Here is a 20,573-nt window from a genome sequence, read left to right as displayed (position 1 = left end):
AGTTTCACACTAGGTGGAATTCCACTAAGAATTCTTTTAGAGAAGTCATTCTGATCACTGACTAATCACTGCATTTCACAAAACAAAAGAATGAAAACAGAATTTCTGCATTGTAGGGACAGAACCTCTTCTGCCCCTAAGTTCATTTCCAAACCAAGAATAACCAACTACACAGCACACAGCCAGGTACAAGGGAAGGCAAGGAGAATTCAGATTTCTGGTTCTCTCCCACTGCTGAATACCAACAGGAAGAAAGTTTGGGGAAGCAATTTCAGTACTCTGCAATGCAAGCAGTAAAATCACAGCTCTGCAATACTTCTACAAAATACAAAATATGGCTGTTAAGGTCGACTGTGAATTCACTGTGTACACCATTAAGTCATTTTATTTTTTTCTCCCACTTCCTCTCTCCCAAGCCAGCCCAAAAAACTTAAAGTAAAATAGTAAAAGTAACTATCAAAACTGCATTGAAAACTAAATAGGAAAAAGAGGCAACATTAAAAGCTCATACCACATATAACACAAAGCATAAATATTTTAATGCTAAAACTTAGTGCATTCTGCTTACATCTAACTTGTAGAAATAATTTTTGTAAGCTTTTGTGTGCTGCACATTCTGCTTCTCTTACAGCACCAGACTCACCTTTTTATCAGAGTTGCTGAGTTTGTATTTCACCTCCTTTGCTTTCTGAATAGCTTTTAGCACTTCCACTGTGTCTAGTTCCTTTTCTGTGGTAACAATGTTATCCAAACAAACCTAAAAAGAAAAAAGTAAAACATTTAAAAGTATTGAACACTAGGCATTCTGCATTTTTTTATTAATGGATCAAGAATTACCACAGTTCAATGCAAATCATATGCATCTTGGTAACCATTACACAGAAACAAGTATCACATCAGACCTTGAGCTCCCATCAATTTTGGTAAGTTGAACACAGTTTCAGCACAACAGTGTATTCAGTATTACCAGCCTGTTACCAATGGGGGCAGGGTAAAATGCCATTTAGATCCAGGAGCACAGCTGAGTAACATGAAGGTTTCATTCTCTAAACACTTTTCTCCAATACACACCAAAAACTCCTGAGGTTTTTAGAGCAGTTGCACCACTTGCCTCAGCAGGCTGAAAAGAGGATTGGAAGAGCAGCACTGGGGCTCACCTCTGAGGCTCTGTCTCCAAACTGAGCGAGTACTTTGGTCCGGTAATCGGGGATGATGCTCAGGGGGTTGCTGGATAACATCACCTTTTCTAAGCATGGCAGGTTGCCAATGTTTTTTACTTCATCAATCTGAAAGTATTTGAATAAAAGCATGAATTCAGACTGGCAAAATGAAAATGAGCACGCAGACTGAGCATTTCTTGCATAGATTACATACATACAACAACCAGGAAAAATCACTACAGCCACTTTTATTTATTTGCAGTTTGATCTATTAAAAGAAATGGCTTGTGATCTAACACACATTCTGACACCAAAAGTCAACAGTTACCTGTTCTATTTTGTTGTTGCTCAGATCCAAGTTGACTAATGAGTACAGTTTGTTAAGACCACACAGCCTTTCCAGCTGATTTCCTGCTAAATTCAGAGTTTTGATGTTTCCCAGTTTTGTGTGGACACCTTCTAGCGATGTAAGTTTATTGTAGGATAAGTCCAGGTGAACGAGGTTGTACAGATGCTAAAACAGCACAGAAAATTCATGTCACACACCAATTAAAACTGAACAAAGATGCTATCTTAGGCCTGGCTCATTTTATTGTGCAACAGTTAATTTTCACTACATAGTAGGAAAGACATGACATAAAACTATTCATTACAAAGGTTAAAGCTTGTAGAAATAGAATTTCCTCCACTGCATTTTTACTAACCCACACATACAACTGGCAGTGAATGAATTTAGTTAAGAACTAAATGTTGTATGTCAATATTGGCAAAGAAATTAAAATATCCAGGAGCAGTTAAGCAATGCACCTTTAAAAAAGTATTTGATGTTACAAAAAAGAAGATACTTGGGCTTAAACTATTCTCCATGAAGATGAGCAACCAAATTCTGAAGCATGAAAATCTGTGTTCTAAAGTCTCAGGCAGTTAGGTTAAAAACAATCACCTTCAGATGCATCACTCACCTGTAAATTTTCTACCAGAGACACCCCATTGTGACTCAAATCCAAGAACTCAATCTTGGGAATTAATTTCTAGAAGGAAAAAAAATACACACTGTTATCTAATGCAGTCTCTCTTCCCAGTTTTTGGCATTAAGAAAATATTCTGTTTTCTGACTTGGTGCAAAAAAGAGCTGACTCCTGCTCTTAAGAAAACCAGGTTGCTCTGAGAGGCACAGGTAAGTTTTAATCTGAAACTTGGTTTCCTACTGAAGACAAATTATTTATCCTAGTTTATCCCCACTAACAATAGATCAAACTCACTAATGCTGCTTTGGTCTTACCAAACAGATAAACCAGGGGATTTATGCTACACACAAACCTGGATAAAGACAGCAGTACCAAAACTCACAATAAGTTGATTACTGATTATACCAGCCAAGAGCTACAAGGTCACACAAACTTGTAAAAAATACACTTTAACTCAGAAATCCTTTTACTTTTGGAGGTCTCAAACCTCGAACCTGGTGCTGAATTCTGACATCAGTGTTTTGCCACTGCTTTATTTTGGTTGCAATCTCAGTATTGATTTGCCTTAATTAAGACCTGCACACAGTCCTGAAGCATCCATCACAAAAAATCATGAACAAGATGCTCCAAGTCTATGATGTCTGTTTGAGCTACACATGTAACTATTTCCTGCTCCACAAAAGTAGCTCAAGTAAAAAGCTCTGTTCCTATTTTACCATGTTCTTGTGATGAATGTTAATTTTTTTCTTAATATCTGATTTACAAAACAAAATTCTAAAGTACTGACAAAATACTTCAAGTTTTGTTTTCATGCACTTCATATTGTTTGGATGTCAAGAAAGCTGCCAGCAAGGCATAGGTATTTAAATATGGAGGAAGCTTCAGCCTTGATAACAACTCCAAAGTTCAGCCATGAGGTGTTTTTTCTTTAAAAAAAATTCTAATTGGCTCCTGCAGCCAAGGCAAACAATAAAAGCATGCTTCAAAAAGTGAGAATTCATGGAAACGTTGCCTACAGAAAACAAAATGACAAAACTATTCTCCTTCAACAAAGGAAATGAAGTTCTTATAGAATAAATCTCCTAAGCATTAATTTGGGTAGATAACCAACAAAGTGCAACTGAAAATTCCCCAGAAAAAGCAATAGAGCAAATGCAAAATCCTTGCTGTGCATTTTTGGGAAATAATATTAATAATTATTATAATAAATAATATTTTAATTTATTTATTAATAAATAAATAATATTTTTTCCACCAATTAAAAATATTTCTTACCACTGAGTCATCAATTTCAGAGATGCTATTATGACTCATATCCAAGGTTGTTAAAGTTCTCCAGGTTGGGATAATTGCTGTCACTGGACAATTTGAATTGTCCAGTGCATCCTCTGGCTCCCATTGATCAAACTCAGAGGCCTCAGGCACCAGGATTTCCTGTTTAAGAGAAGGACACCAATATTTGCCTTACATCTTCAGGGAAAGCTAATGGTTTTGGAAACTATCCCAACAATCTCATGTAAGCAAGCATCAGAAGTGCTCCTGTGAAGGGACACATCCAAACACTTCCTTCACTGAAACTTGAGATTCTGTAAGGTTAGAAAACCCTTAGAGTTCCATGGTTTTAAAAACAGAACCTGCCCTAGGCAGTACAGAAAACTCCATGGACTCCAAATGGATATTTCCCCACTGTGCATGTTGGCTTTGCATGTGCTTTGAACACCCACCAGAAGCAGGAACTTGCTCTTACCTTCATTGATGTTGCTGAAAATCGAACACTCAGCGTGGCCAGAGTATGTTTGGATGAAGTCAGCCCTTTGATAAGCTTTCCTCCACAATGACTGATCTATTTCAAAAAATCACATTACAAAGTCAGAAATGTTAGGACAAACAAATGAGACACAAAAGAGGCAGCTAAAAGCTTCAACAGCAGATTCTACAGCAATCTGCAAAGTAGTTACAACACTCCCTTAAAATCTCCTGAGATTCTCAGGTCAGAAATATTAACATTTGGCAAAGCTAAAGCAAGACATTAGAGAATAAAGTACAGAAAAGTGAAATTCAAATACATATTTAAAGCTTCTCCATTGACTTTCCACCTGTCCTATATATTCAAGTTGAACTGCCCAGGTGATTTAACAGGTCACAGCATTTTACTGTTACCAAAAAGAGAGGTAACTCAAGTTATGAATGTACCTGCAGACACATTAATTTGGGTATGATATGGACAGATGCCATTTTTATCATAAGAAAAAAAAAAAAAGCCTAAAAAGTGAGGAGACTAATCTAACAATTTAACCCTGTAGTCAGTTAATTACACAGACTAAGTTTAAGATTACAAAGTCTCTTTTTCTGTAGCTCAATTTGAAACATTACTGAAAACCTGCTACAGGTTTGTCCATGCCCTTCTCTGTGGACAGTCACAGACTGCGCAACCATGAGAGCTGGCACATTTGCATCAGGGAAACCACACTGAAATGACAGAGTTCCTCCAATTCTTGAAAAAATTCTTCCCAGATTACCACTGTTAATTCTTGGACAGTGTTTACTTTGGGATGAAAGTGTTCATCGAGTGCCAGCAATCCAAAGCTTTTCATTAACAATTCCAAAAGATTTTGAGATCTAAAATCTTTTTCCCCCACATTCATGCTCACAGAAAAGGGGAAAATGGATACAACTCTGCAATATCCTCTCTGCTGTGTTAGACTCTCTCTGTACAGCCCACTGTAGTTTTCTTCCCACATAAGAATGACAATAAATCACTGAATTCAGAAATACACTTCAATTCTCAACCAACAACTGTCTCATATCAATGAGACAATAGCATTCATGTACTAGAAAAAGCACAGCATCCACCAAAAGTGCACGGAGTACAGACTGTGTGACAAGATCAGATATATTCTCTCTCTCTAGAAAGACCTGAAGTGGTCAAGAAAGCATTTCAAAAAATACCCATTGAAAGCTGCTAGAAACCCTGGTATTCACATTGCAAGCAGAGCAATAAAAAAAAAAATCTGCAAATTATCAAGCAAGCAGTACTACACTCAAAAGTGCAGTCTCACAAACAAATTTAATATCAGGATATTTCCACAAATATTCAACATACTATTTTTTTTCCAAACAAAAAGCACTTTGTAATAAGGGATCCTACTAGAACCACTTGCTAGCTCTTTAAGGCAGTGGAAAGGCTTAACTCAGGTTTTGTGTGAATACTGGAAATTTTTTTTTGAAACATACACAGTGCAAGCTCTTCCAATTTAAATGCTGCGTCCTTATTTATAAAACTTGTGAAAAAAACACTGTTTCACAAATGAAACAGTCCTCCTAAACTCTGCATTCCCCAACTCCAGCAGCAAATCAAAGCAGAGAATCACCAATTCTGAGATATATGCAGCAGGCCTGGCATTTGCAGAGCATCTATAAATTCATGAGCAGTTTCTCACAACCCTACCTCTATTTGATGAAGCGATTTGAAAATAGACAAATCAAAAGGCAAGAGATGCTCCTGAATGTTACTGGTTCCAAAAGGTCCCCCTGTTCCAGTGACCTGGTATTTAAGACATCAAAGAACTGAGTTAGTGTACACAATCCAACTTGTTCACATTCCAGTCTTACACAGGCAATGGCCCAAGGCAGTGGCTTGGAAAGACAGCCAAAGCTCCAACCCACTTTTCAAATACGGAATGATTCACAACACTTGCAGGTTAACTCTTCAGGAAAACAAATACTAGTTGCTCCAGCTAAGTGCACTGAACTTGAAGTGCCACCTTGTGCTTGCATTCTGTAGCACATGGGGCATACAAAAAGCAATATCACAAGCAAGGTTGACCAAGTCTTCACTTTCAGCTGAAAATCAGAGTTACATTCACTGAAAACAACTTCCTTGAAACCTGTGAACCCTCCAAGTCAGCACTCTTTAATTCCCTAGAAGGGATGGAATTCAAGGCACTGGCAAGATGGTTTTGAAGAAAAGAAGCATTACACTGATACACAGCAATAAAAATGCATCTGGTATTTCAATATGGCCATAGGATTCTGGCCTCAGAGCATGTCAGCAGCATGAAAAGCAGGTGGTTTCATTTATGTTTGCTGTGAATGGAATTTTGAGAGAAAACTCTAAGGATTTTCTCTGGCTTTATGTATCTTACAAGCTCTGAATGTGCCCACTCAAACATTCAGAAGGGCTAGAAATTCTGCAGATGGCAATTTTTCGAAACAATAAGCTGTTCTCCAGCCAGAAAATCCTCCCTTGTGAAGATTCTATACAGACAGAGGATGACACAGACAGCTGAGGAGCCCCAGGAGCACCAGTATAGCTGTAGTTTTGCTTCCCCTGATCCACCATTTGATTTCAGCTTTGAACACACGACACAGTTAAAAGGCAGCTCCTCAGGCAATAAAGGGGCTAAAATGAGTTTTTGAGTCATAGCAAGCAGAGTTAAAAAAATTACTCAGGGAAAGCCTAATTCACTTATTTGGTAGAAAAAAAAGACAAATTGTCTCCTGACAAAAAACTATCTGTTCTGAGGCCATTTTACTTTTATTCTGAAGTGCCATTTTAGCTAGAAATTCAGGACTATCTATGAAATGGAGGCACTTTTTAGGGCTTTATTTCTAACTTTCAGATGCAGTCAGACATTGAGAAGGGGGGGCAAGGTTTATATACATGCACATATACACATATATTCATATACACTGGCCTACCCATAATGCCTGAGAAGAAAGCAAGGTTGAAGAAGTCAATATTTATTTCTTCACCCATCTCTTCTGGCACCCAGCAATATTTTGTGGTTGTATCTATACAGAGGGCACTGCTGAAAAGATCACATCACACAGCAAACACCTTGGCTAGAAGGTTGGCAGCATAAACACCTCTTTAACACTGAGCTCACCTTTAGATACTTGAGCCTACAAGTGAAATCCAGAATATGCCCTAGATCTGTTTTGGCATCTCCATTAGCACAGGTAGGTTTGCCCTGCAGCAGCTGCTGAGTGACAGCATACAACTGCAAGGGCCTGATGGTGAACACTTCTCCAGCCATTAAGAGCTGCTCTCCTGAAAAACAGAATGGTTTACATCAAACACAGTGCTGGAAGGGTTACACAGGAATAAATGGTACATGGAAAATGTAATCATACACATTTGTCATTTATACTCTAAGATGAAAATTGAGGTAGCAAAATAGTTTTTTTAATGCCAAAATAATTCATGTATTCAAGTGGGCACTCATCATGCAGGCCTAAAGTTCCTAATGTAACTAATGGGAAATTTCCCTCAGTCTCAACAGGACTGGAATCAAAGTTCCTTTATAGAGTTATGAAACTTTTTCTGAGATATCTCTAAGTTTCTAGCAGTTAAGTTTTTTTCTATTCAGAAAGCACAACACCTGCTATCTAAAATACAGACCTTAGATCTCTTGCTATTTTGCAGAATTGTAGTAAATGTGGTTTTTTTGAAATTATGGGGATTTTCTGCATGCTAGTACCAAAGCAAACACCCAGAACAGAAAATGCCTTATCTAATTATAACTTTACAATCCAATTTAACAGTAGGAACAGCAGGAAGCAGCATATAAAAGCCTCTCTGAAGGCACCATAAGTTCAATGTAGGCTACAGCAGCTGGAACACACACATGGAATGAATATCTGTTTTCCTTTTAGGGAACCAGTTTGACTTCATGGACAAGAAATCATCAGATTTTGTGATAAGAAGAGTTCTCAGAAATGCTCTGAGGAGTAAAATTCCCTTCAGCTTCAGTGGGAGCAAGTCCAAGAGTCCAGCTGCACATACTTTACTGGAAGGTTACACTAATACAGAGCAGTCAGTGACACATCAACAATTCTTGTATCAGTGAGATTGTAGAAAGTCAGCAAAGATTTCTTCACAACCTTCCTTAAGATATTCCAAAATTCACTGAATGGACTCTCTGAGGTGGCTTCACCTAAAGGAAACTTTCTGCCAGAAGAATCTGAAATGGCATTGCTCAAACATGCTTCACCTATCATGCCTCAGCCAACTGGAATTATACAGCAGCATCTTGCATGTCCTTCAAAACAAAAATAGCAGGGATTAAACCTTTCACATGCCTCCTGCTGTTAATGGAGCAGCTGGAGCTGTTGTAGTTAGAGTAAGAGCATTTAATTTTCATCTGCCAGCCTCAGAAAAGCACACCCTTAAATTAACTGACCAGAAGGTCTCCTGTTTCCCGAATTCTGGAAGAATAATATTTAGAGATGTAAAGTCATCTCTTGCATTTAATATACAGACTATCAGGACTCACTGACACAGATCAAGCTTCCTTACAGGTTACACTAAAACATTGAGACAGAGATCTCAGCAAAAGTTCCTGATCACCAGTGCCACACCCTATCCCTCAAGGACATGGACTAGGAGGCCCTTTTCAAAACATAAATTCACCAATTTCTTTTTTTCAACAGTGGCTGCAAGACTGTTGTAGTTCCTCACAAAATGCAGCTTGAATTAAAGTGCAAGCAGCAAGAAAAAGACAAAAAGAAGGGGGAGAAAAAGTATCAGAGTTGGATATGGAAGATCAGCTCCCTCACTGTCTGCAGGTAAATACCAAAGGTATGTGAATGCATGAACACAGAGAAAAACACTCCTGGATTAATACCTGCAAGTTTCTTACCTTTGTGAAAGAGCTCTTCAGCCAATGCAGCAGTGATCCCATTGATCTCCTGCAAACAATAAACCATTGCAATCAAGTGTTATTTATATACTTATGGGTCCAATTTGTTAATCTGTACCTTTAGTGAAGTATCCTTTTTTTTTTTTTGCTGTGGTAGAGGATTAATTTTTTTAACTGAAATGAGGGGTGGCTATTTTACAGATTTCTTTGTAATTTAAAAATGCTTCATAAAAATTACTTGAAATTATTTTATTTCACATAATCTTCACTTCCAAGATAAAAGACAGATGAACTATATTTAAATAATCCCATCCTGCACACATTAGAAAAGGGCACCAACAACCAGAGCAAGTTACTACTAGCCATCATTAGCTCAACTTGGAAGATAACTGTTTTGAAGAAAATATTACAAGTGTAGTGTTCTTCAAATTTTAACATTAAGACTATTCTAATGCTTCAAGCCCTCAACATTTTCTCAGAATATCACTAACACAGAGAAAGCTTTAGATTAACAGGTCTACAGAAAAAAAAGAAATATAAAAAGTAATCTTCTGGACTTCAACTCCCCTATGCCTGCTGTAAAGTAATGCCAACCCCCCACTTTTCTCATGATCCCTCTTTCCCCTCCTGGACCCACCCAGGTGCCCAACCTCCATTCCTGGCACTGCCAGCCACAGGATGAAAGGTTGAAAACTCTCAGTGCAGGCATTTGTACTTTCTAAATCTGCAGGTGCACAAAGATCTGTATGAGTACTTCCCACCTGGGCACACTTCTCTCCACAAAAAACCAAATGCTCTGTGCAAGTCCAGAAATAGTTTTGAGCATTTCCAACAGCTCCCTTTCAAATACCCACAAAAAGAACAAAGTAAAACTTTTTGTGAGGGAGAAGCTCCCCCTAGACAAACATCTAATTTTAAGGTAGCTGCAAAGTATAAACAGATATTATGGATCACCACCACATGAATATTTCATGAGTTGACTTTGCTGACAAATACCTCATGATTCACAACAAGGGAATACATCCACGGCACATCTGCAGCAGACAGCTCAGCTCATTTGATGAGGCAAGGATTTTAGAACATCCCATTCTGAGTGCAACTGAAACCCCATTCACTGAGGATGAACAAAGCCCCACACCATAGTTTTGAGAACAACAAGCTCAAAGCTGTATTCCAAACAAAATTAAACAATTCTGATTCACATTTGAATAAGCCAATTACACTCATCTGGCAAGCACAGACTTAATTGAATATTCCACTCTGTATCTCTTTTGTCATCTGGGACACAGTGCCAAAATTTTTTTTCTACATTTATAATTGGAACAAGATTATGACTTAGACTGTTCAGTGACTAGCAGGATAAAAAAAAGGAACTCTATTCCTCTGTCAGACGTACAAGAGACTTCTGTCTGAGCTGTAACTACTTAAATGCATCACACCCACAGAGGTCCTCTGTCTGCAGGTGTCTCTGAACAGAACTTTGGGGATACTCAATGCCTCTCCTGCAAAACCTCCTATACGTAAATTAAATTCAATCTTCCAAGATGACAAAGACACTGCAACAAAATACACACCACACTGAAGAAATCCTTTACAATGACAAAGAAACAATAAAGTTCTAGATTGTTGTCACATGCAACTGTTTCTCTGTGCTAGGCTGCACCCAAGAACAACTAAAAGCTTCAAAGTGAATTTAATGTATCTATGGCTGGCATTTCTACTCCATTTAGTTCTATTTACCTGGGAAATAAAATTACATAATCCTCATTGAAAATACTACAAAAAAAAATAGACAAAAATATTGTAGCCTTCCTACATAAATTAATGAGGCAATATCAGGGATTATAATGGCTCCAGAATGTACATGGGTTAGCTGGTAATGAAGGTATTTTAAAAGATCAAAGTTCTACAGAAAGGTCATTTTTTCCAGTAGAATTACTGTGGCAAATATTTAGCTTTTCTCCTGAATAATTAACACTTTTTTGGCAAATATTTAAAAGTATTCTTAAGTTCCAAGCAAAAAACAACTTTTAGTTGTTGTAAACAACTTAGTTTACAACTAAGTCAGATCCCCCTAAAGCAAAGAAATGCAGATTAAGCAACATCTTAGCTCTTAATATCCAAGAGCAGTTTAGAAATAGGGAAGCACTCATATCCAAATAATGCTAGTTCTTTGGAAAAGCAAAAAAAGATTACACTACAAGAAGGAAAAAAATATGTTATCTGAGAAATAAGTCATTTGCTAGGAAGAACTTCTGCATAAAAACTATGTGGAAGTTACAACACAACCTTTAATGAAACAGATGTCATTTACAAAATACAAAAATTATGCAATTTGCTGGTGATCACTGGAGAACAGAATTCTCCCTACATGTCAGACATTTTAAATAAATTAAAAACCCCAAATCCATTTCAGAGGGCTTCACAGTTACAAACCTGGGCTTCTCTCTCAAGACTGCAAGGCAATAGCAGCACTGTGGAATAAACCTTCTACTGTTTTTATCTAAACCCTTAAGTCTCACCAGGATAATTATGTTTATGTAACATAACTAAACCAGGTTTTCCTTTGTTGCTAAAACTTAATTAACACCTAATGGATCACTTGTGACTAATTTCTGAAGCTTTTCTATGAAACCATGAAGGGTCTCCTCAAAACATCCCACCCCAAAGCAGTTACTGCTCCTTCTCTCCATCCACTTCTCCAGTGCTTTTTTCTCTTTATGAAATTCATTCTCCCCCTTACAACATGATGCCAATATTGCAAAAAAAAAAAAAAAGCCTAGTTATACACAAGAGATTGTGTATAATTGCAATCTGAACACGAAATCAAGTAATTGCTTCTTGCTTCAAGTATCCTTTACGGTAACATTGTGTCTGCTGGAGCTATTTCTCCAAAGGCCACTCCATCATTGTGCTTCCACAGAGAAGCATCATTTTTCTTCATTTGGCTACTGGAAACTGTTTCAGTGCGAACCACAGCTCCAACCATTAGCCACTAAGTAGGGGTATGGATCCATTATGTAATGCTCATTTGAGAGCCAGCACTTTTGACTTCAGCCTAACCAATTCAGCCTCACATTTATTCACAGCTTCCAACTCTCCTGCCAGCACTTATTTTCTCTTCTGAGAGTCCCTGCCCACACTACTTCCTAGCACAGTGTCTACTGCAATAAAAAGTGGTGTCAAAAATCCTAAAAATGTTTCATTACATTGTGCAAAATGTTGACAAAGAACCATTTTAGTAAATTAATGATTTCACAGAATTCCCTCCAAGTCAGAGACCTGGGGAAGGACACTCAGGCCTTTATTCAGACACTAAAAACATAACTTACATATAAATGAAAGTGTAAGAAGTGTGACAAAACTTTTGGTGCAGTAACAGGGAACTTGAGCAGCAGAGTTTGCAGGTAGATCTCCAGTTCCTTTTGTCTTTTCTCCACAAGGCTTTTGGAATTTTTTCCAATGATCTTCTTTGGAGGTAATAGATTTTTATCTATTTTCTTCTCTGAAACAAGCTGAAATACAAAGACCAGAGTTCATACCTGACACACCATCTGAACTTGCACAAAAGATGCAATGGAACACATTAAGCAACATGCTGCCTAATGGTGGGAAGATCCAAAAATAAAATTATTTCAGTAAATTTAGTTACTGCCTTCAAAGTATTAGGTATTTTCAGAATGAACATTTTGTCATGGAATGATCAGAGTTTAATAACAGTGTTTGCTCAAAGAATCACTCAAAGTATCAGGGTAAAATGTAACAAATATGATAAAACAACAAAATAACCAGTGCATTTCTGAAAAGCACAACACTCTCAAATTAAGTAGATTTTTCCTCATTTTTGTTTGTTTTTTATCAGCACTGGTAACTATCCCATGCTACTTTAAGAACATTTTTATCATCCATGAGACTGATGAGACTTTGAGACTTTGGTCACAAATCAGCTGATCATAAACATCCTTCTTAGCAAAAGGTTCAACGACTCCAGCCTGAACTCTCCTCTCTGACACAGTTTCTACCCCAGGCTAAAATTGTCCAGGTCAACCTTCCCCAGTTCAAAAGGGGAATGTAACAGGGGCAAGCAATAATGTTCTCAAATAAAGACTAGTCTGCAGTTCAGATGGGATGTGTAAACCACTCTGTAAAACAGAGCTACAAGAACTGTACACAGTTTTGTCAGAAACCAAGGTCACAATTTTAACATTCTTACCTTTTCATGCAGGTCATGGAAATCACTGTAACGATGTTTGACTGTCCACTGATGATTGCCAACACTGACCTGAATTATGTACACCTGAAAGGACAAAATTCAAGTAAGGACACTGCAAAACATTTGCCTTAAACAGAAGCTGAGTGTGAGACCTGCTGGTTGATGGAGCACTGTGAGGTGGGTCTGTATCCTGCAGGGATCAGAGCTAAGGAAATGCTAACCCTGCTCTGAGGTGACTTTGCTGATGTGGGATGCCTGATCTCACTCAGGGGGCTGCTCCACAACAAGGACATGAAGATGCCTCAGTGTAAAGCAATGGCTTTTATTATTGCAACCCAAAGGTTCATAACCAAGGGCTCTAAGATACTTCTTTTTCTGAAAGTTTCTGCTAACTGAAGTTGGTATTCACAGCTACCCACAAGCCTGAGACAGCAGCATCCCCTCTCCCATCTACCAAGTTCCACAATGGGCAGAGGAACTTGGCAAGCACCCTGCTGTCACTTCAGTTCAGCAGAAATCTGGAGCTTAACCCTTGAGAAAACCAAACAAATGCTTTGGGGTTGGGTGGATGTTGTTTTATTCCTTTTAGGGTAAAACACACAAGACATCTTCCTGCAGAGTTACTGTGCCCAAAGCATCACTACAATCACCTAAAGCAACCCAACATCTCCTAATACAAAACTAAGTATTTTTAGCCATGCATGTACCAAACAAAGATTTTCATTCTAGATGACTTTCTGGATTAAACAGTACTGGTTTTGCAAGAAACTCAGCCTACCTTTAGATATGCCAGAAACAAGCCATCCCAAGACATTTTAAAGGTGCAGGATAAAACACAAACAGAAAACAAACCAGGCTCTGCAAAACCAGTTCCACAGCTACTTGAATACAACAAATTAAATAAACTATATTATCCAATCCAACTATACTCTTTGGGGAAAACACCAACTTGTAATCAAATCCTGAAAGCATTTAATACAGTTGAGAACTTGCTTACTACCACAGATCACCCAGAGCTGACTCATCACTGCTATGAGGATGATACACATCTAGTTGCTAAACCCACTTGAGAAAACAAAAAGCATCAACACTTTCAATCTGTTACATAAAAGACAGTTTTCACTTGCTGCAAGCACAGAGCAGCACAATGTCAAACATTAAACAGGATACCACCTGCATTTTAGAAGATGAACTATAGCTGATGCCAGTTTTAGTTTTGTAAGCATCTGACAGTGGCTCACTGAACAAAACTCAAGCCTTAGAGAGAAGCAAAGCAAGATGTCTGAGTGGTGCACACAGTGGGTGACACATCAGTGCTGGGATGAGCACTGAATGCACACAAGGATGCCCACACAGAATTATGGACTCAATTAAGGCCTGCGCCTGCTTTCCTGTCAGGTTGTGTTGGGAAACAGTAGATTAGGATTAATCACTGCACTGCTGACAAACCAGAACAGGAATAACACCAGCATTCAAAAGCACCTCATAACTCTGAGGAAAGCAAGGAGAAACTCAAAGAAACTAAACTTTGAAGTAAAGAAATACTACATTTACAAGTCATAATAAAAATACAAGTTCTTTTGAAAAGCTGACTGTGCTAAACTATGGCAGAGCAAGCAGCACATCTACATGGAGTACACAAGGCATGAAACCTCAGATTAGACACTGGAAACTCAGTAACTTCCCATATCCCAACTGACAACTCACCAGGTAAGCAAGGAAACCCCTCCTCTCTGTGTAAAACACAGAGTAAATTTGTAACAAAGGTTTAACATCCTTTTGCTGAAATGGCAAGCACTGACCACTCTAGAAGCATAGCTCTCAGTGAAATGGCCAGTCTGGTTGGGAAGCACCTGTTAAAGTGAGTGTTTGCATGCACTGATATCATTTCTTGAGTCTTTAAAAAGCCATAGCACTTCCCATCTAGAAGGCAGCCAGAGCAGGCAGTAGGCACTCACCCCCCAAGCAGCATCAGTGTGGAGAGACAACAACTGATTTCACATCAATCCACAAGCTGACATTACCCTGAAGAGTAAATATATAAATGCAATATGCTGATGTGCATATTAAGACTTGTCTTAATATAGAAACAAATAATTTTAAAGCAAAAAAATCCCCTTAGATATCTCACTGGTTTAGGAGCTTAAGTTCATCACCAACAAATTTTGAGTGCACTACTAAGACAAGGCTGACAGCCTAAGGTTCTCCAAGGGCTGCTTGTCACACCAAGAGCTAAAGGAATACAGGGATAAATGATGACATCCTCACACTGCACTTTCTTGCAGACATAAATAAATACACCGTGTGAAATCCCCACCCAACTGCATTTCTATTGAGCTAAAACACAAAACCCTTTACATTCACAGGATTTCCTCCCCCACTTGTTTCTAACAAATCCTTCTGTATAAAAAATTTTGTCCATCTTTCTATAAATCAGTTTTTTTGTTTACGTTCTACTTTGTAAAGTGTTTGGTATATTTGCAGTGCTTTATATTTTCTTTATTTTCTAGCAAGCCACTACAAGTTCTTTCCACATCAAACAGCATCTCTTCATCTTCCTAAATACTGAGGGGTGAAAGACCTACTAAACATTTTTAAACCAGTTATTAAATGAACAACAATACAAAAACCTGCCCACCTCACTTTACACGGAGAACTTGCATTTATACAGTGTGTCTCATCCCACTGCCCATGTTTCAGTACTGTAAAAAGAAAAACAACCCAACACTTAAATGACAGAGCTCTCCACAGGAAGCCTGGGACACAGGAGTGACTAGAGCCAGCAGGTCCCAAATTCCAGAGCAGTGATGCAGCCACATCTCCTCCCTGCCTCATCAAGCAGTCAGACAGTTTACACCCATTCAAGGAAGCAACAGTATTTTCCTTAAATATCAAAATTAGTATTTATGTTAAAAGGACAGGAAAAGCAGGAAGCCAATTCTAGGCCAAACAAATGAAGCCTTGAGGCCTTCTACTCAAATCCAGTGCTCAGTCAGCACCAGCTGGACCAGCACACCCAGGAGAAACACCCTGCAGAAATGCTCACACCTTACTAACCCAACAGAAAACACATCAACCAGTGCAGGATTTTTTCCTGCTGGATTTACCCATACCTTGCCTTTCATGATAAAAACTCCAACAAGAATCATGTTTTTGGAAGTACCTTTAACATCACACAGAACTGATATACTCTACAGGATCTAATACCACAACTGCCAAATGGATGTCACTGCAGTCCCCTTCTACTGACACCAAGCTCTGAAATACAGAGTGCAACAGGAAGCTCATGTGCCACAAGAAAAAAAAACTCTTTTAAATAAAAAACAAGGATGTAAATAGGATCACTGCCACCTGACCACACAGCAATGGATGAAGATGCAGTTTGCTGTATTTCCTTTCTTACCTTTACCAAATTTGACTTTTACACCTTTTAACAGCCCCTCTCCTGGTGCAGGTCTTTGTCATGTCCGTAAGCACTAATTATGAACATTAAACACACTCTACTTTTTTCAAAAACTTTTCACCCCATAATGAATTTTGTAAAACTTCTGCTTTCTTTTTGATCTATTCCCACATTTCTAAAGGCTTGGGCCTGTCTCATAAAAGCTGACAGCAGCCTTGGAGTCCAGCTAACAGCTTCAGGAGGTTTACACACAGGCAAGCTTAGGGCCAACATGCCTTCAAAAATTTAGCAAGAGAATCAAAGTAGGACCAAATACTGGTAAATCTTGTCTTTCATACACTGTACTTTTAAAGCTCTCAAGACAAATGGCATTAAAGTAGCATGGTATTTCCATAACCACTAAAGAAAGAAATCTGGTCTTGAAAAAATAAGCTTCCTTGGGCTTAACTACAGCAGCTTAAAAATGTCATCCTCAACTATCAGCTGATCAGATGAACACTACCTGCAGTTACACACCTGAACTCAACTCAATCCAGAACATTAATGGTATTGCCAAAGGGTGGCCCTACCACAGCAACTGTTTGCAGGCTGAAGCAGCAAAGGAGCTCCTGTTTCACCTCCATAACTTCCAGAGGGATAAGGGGGCACATAACACTGACATTTTGTCAACTGAATGCACTTGATTTTCTGATTCACAGGTATTGCATAATACTGACAGAAATTCTCCATATCAGCACTGCTGAGTCTTGGTTCACACCTGACATGGAAGTTTCCAGTCCCCAAGCCACAGGTCTCACTGTGCCTCTTGGCTGAGGGCTGAGCCACATCCCAGCACACCCCCAGTAACACCTCAAGCAGTGCTACCATTTCTGAGAATACACATCATGCAACTGAGAGAATGAGCTCAGGCACTGCTCAAAACTTCAACTCAAGCTTGCAGCCAACTCCTTCACTGAATGCCTCCTACTCTTTGCCTGTAAATATGGCAACTCACCACCTAAAAGTTATTGCCACTTGTTTCAAGGGTCATCACCCGGGAAGGAGTGAGGCTCTGTGCTATTAACAACTCAGAATCCCCTCTCCTGTTGCTGTTTTCCCTGGACACCTTTACAGAGGCAGGAGCATGAAGCACTACTTGTATCCATCACAAAACTTTCCAAATACTGTCTGCCTAAAACACTGCTCCCCTCTCCCTCGTCTTTCACACAGCAGGAAGATGTCATCCATGTGCATTTTACCAAAAAAAGGTCTTTGAAATCACACTAAAACAAGGCAGAAGGAGAAAACATTTTTTAGTTATATAACTAAATGGTGGTGTGCTCGAGACATTTTCTGTCTGCAATTACACTGAGGCTTGTTTTAGGATGAGTTTATTTCTGAAAAACAGACCAATTAACTCTTGGTAGAATGCGCCCGGATTAAAAACAAGTTATACATCAAAAGCTTCATTCCTTCCCCAAATGAAAACACCGCTTGTAACTTTTTTTTTTTTTTTGTGTGTGTGTGTGTGTGGTAAGATACAAACTGTCTACCCTAAACCATCTGATTTCCTCTGGAAATAAGATCAGAGGATTTTTTTTTTAATTATACTTCCACGCGAAGGAAAGATTTCCTGCTTTGTTTAGCCCAGCTTTGAAAGCTGTGTTTACTCGAGAGCAATGTTCCAGAACCACACGCACATCCCCCAGATGTGCACGGCCAGAACCGAGCACACGGCACCTGCGCACGGACCCCCGCCTGTCCCTGCCCAGCCCGGGGCCGCTTCTCCGGCTCAGCCCCGCTCACACGCGGCTTCCCCCGAAGCCCCGAGGAAATTAAGCCGAGATCTCGCTCCGTCCTCAGCGCGGCACAGCTCCGGAGGCGGCCGGCACCGAGCCCGGCCTCACCCGCTCCCATCCCGCACGGCCTCCCCGCTCCGCACCGTGTACGTCTCCACCAGCTCGGAGCCCAGCACTCGGGCTTCCCGCGGGGGCTCCTCGCCATCCTCGCCTCCCGCCGCCGCCGCCTCCATGTCGCCGGGAGAAGTGCCGGGGCGCAGCCGCTCAGGCCGTCACGGCTCCCCCGCGGCCGCCGCCGCCGCCCGCACCCGCCGCCCGCCCGCTCCGCACCGCCGCCGCCGCCATCTTGGCTCGACCCCGTGAGGGCGCGGCGCGCCCCGCCCGCGCCGCTTTATGGGCACAGGGGGGCGGGGCTCGGCTGGGGGCGGGGCTCGGGCGGGGAGGGGCCCCCGGCAGGGGCGGGGCCTGAGTGTGTTGGGGCGGGGCTATGGCCGGCGGGGGCGGGGTTTACGTCTCCTGGACGCGCATGCGCGCTCGCTGTGCCCGGGGGGCGTTGCGCAGTGCGGTGCGGAGCAATCCAGTGGAATCCAATGGAATCCAATGGAATAGAGTCCAGTCCAATGCAATCCAATGGAATGGAGTCCAGTCCAATGCAATCCAATGGAATCCAATGGAATCCAATGGAATCGAGTCCAGTCCAATGCAATCCAATGGAATGGAGTCCAGTCCAATGCAATCCAATGGAATCCAATGGAATCCAATGGAATCGAGTCCAGTCCAATGCAATCCAATGGAATCCAATGGAATCCAACAGAATCCAATGGAATAGAGTCCAGTCCAACGCAATCCAATGGAATCCAATGGAATAGAGTCCAGTCCAATGCAATCCAATGGAACCCAATGGAATAGAGTCCAGTGCAATGCAATCCAATGGAATAGAGTCCAGTCCAATGTAACCCAATGCAGTCCAATGCAATACAGGGCCATGCAATGCAATCCAATGAATCCAATCCAGTGCAATCCAGTGGGATGCAATCCCTGGAGTGCAGAGCTCCGAGGGCTGGGCCCCCTCCCAGCACTGTGGCTGTGACACTGCCCCAGCTGCTGGTGCACGTCTGTGGCCATCAAGGGCTGCTGGAGGATTGGATACTCATGCTGGGCTGAGGTGCCACCACAGTGGTTCTGTGGCTGAACTGCCTGATGCTACCCCAAAAACAGAGCTGAGGAGCTGGGCTGACGGGCCAGACCTCAGGAATGAGCCCAGAGTGAACTCAGGGTGTTGTTTGGAGTGATTTACTGACAGTATGGACTTTACTTTCGCTGTCCCACTGAGCACAGGGAAGTGTTTCAAGTCTGTGCACACCACAGGATCTTGCCAGGAATTCGTAACAGAAGTGTTCACCCCAGGAACAGAAAATTGCAGGACAGAGGATATAATGAGTTTCTTTAGGGTTATCTGAGTGTATTAAATTAAGTGGTTATCTAAAAAGATCATGTTTTGGCAGAAGGATACAAGCATCCATCAAGGCTTTGAAATGTACTCTGTGCTACATTACACACAAAGGGATTATGTTTTGGACTGTCAAGTCAAGGAGATTTTGTTAAAAAGTACCTTCCAGCAAAATGAAAGCAACATCAGTCTGCCCTTCCTTATGCTACCTTAGAGAGGATGCAATTAGTTCAATATGGTGCCATGAATTACAACAGAAGTGAGAATGCCCTGGCTGGATGTGTGGAGCTGCAGAGGCAATGCTGGTGTCTTGCAGATGCCACCAGGATGAGCAAACACACCTCTGCAAACAGAACTGGGAAAACCCATTTTGCTTTTATATCACTGAAAAACGTTTTCCCTTGTTCAGGATGTAGCTGAAGGATGATGTGTACAAGGACAACACAGAGAGCACAGGCAGCCCAACAGGGATTTTCTGATGCTGTTCCAGCATCAGGAACTGCTGCCGAGCTCAGCCTCTTCATGAGATAATAAGTGGGTTTGGAGAGCAACTTTAATTAAGCTTCCTCTGAATGTCCCATCTCCTTAATTAAATAACAGTTTGCAGTCCTGATGTGGCTGTCAGGTTTGATCAGTGCCCATCTCCTCCTCAAGCAGCTCCTGCCTGCAGGCACAGCAGTGGCTCCTGGTGTCACAGCCCTGCTCTGGCTCACAGAGAAGAGGAAAGGACAGGAGCAATGTGCCTGGGGAAGGGGGAGAATGGGGCCTCCTCAGCTAGAACGTTCCCAGTAGGGTTTAGGAAGCAACAAATGAAAGAATTTTGCTGTTGCTGGGTCTGGACTCTCTCAGGGCCAGGTACCCAAGGCAGGGAAGGGGGATGCTGGAGCATTTTGTTGCTGTTTGGAGCCATGACACAGCCCAAGGAGCCTTGCAGACATCCCTGATCTCAAATAAAAT

The 20,573-nt window shown here is 40.7% G+C and overlaps 1 protein-coding gene across 3 annotated transcripts in view; it reads right to left on the bottom strand.

The window, feature by feature from the left end:
• The window catches only part of NISCH (nischarin), a 29,223-nt gene extending 10,721 nt beyond the window's left edge, over positions 1–18,502 (bottom strand). For 2 of the 3 annotated variants that reach the window (XM_042779703.1, XM_033071517.2), the window contains exons 1-12: positions 18,310–18,465; positions 12,986–13,069; positions 12,105–12,287; positions 8,773–8,821; positions 7,018–7,181; positions 5,577–5,672; positions 3,876–3,971; positions 3,404–3,562; positions 2,123–2,191; positions 1,489–1,674; positions 1,158–1,286; positions 644–757 (exon numbers count right to left, since the gene is read on the bottom strand). In XM_042779703.1, coding sequence (XP_042635637.1) covers positions 644–757; positions 1,158–1,286; positions 1,489–1,674; positions 2,123–2,191; positions 3,404–3,562; positions 3,876–3,971; positions 5,577–5,672; positions 7,018–7,181; positions 8,773–8,821; positions 12,105–12,287; positions 12,986–13,069; positions 18,310–18,399 — 1,419 coding nt within the window. In that variant the 5' untranslated portion in view covers positions 18,400–18,465. Of the gene's footprint in view, positions 1–643; positions 758–1,157; positions 1,287–1,488; positions 1,675–2,122; positions 2,192–3,403; positions 3,563–3,875; positions 3,972–5,576; positions 5,673–7,017; positions 7,182–8,772; positions 8,822–12,104; positions 12,288–12,985; positions 13,070–18,309 lie in introns of all 3 variants that reach the window. The other variant, XM_033071516.2, reaches the window with a different exon arrangement.
• Positions 18,503–20,573: the final 2,071 nt, after the last annotated feature.

This window comes from Catharus ustulatus, chromosome 13 (assembly GCF_009819885.2).
Source record: "Catharus ustulatus isolate bCatUst1 chromosome 13, bCatUst1.pri.v2, whole genome shotgun sequence".
Lineage (NCBI taxonomy): Eukaryota > Metazoa > Chordata > Aves > Passeriformes > Turdidae > Catharus > Catharus ustulatus.
This window is presented reverse-complemented; position numbering and strand designations above follow the sequence as displayed.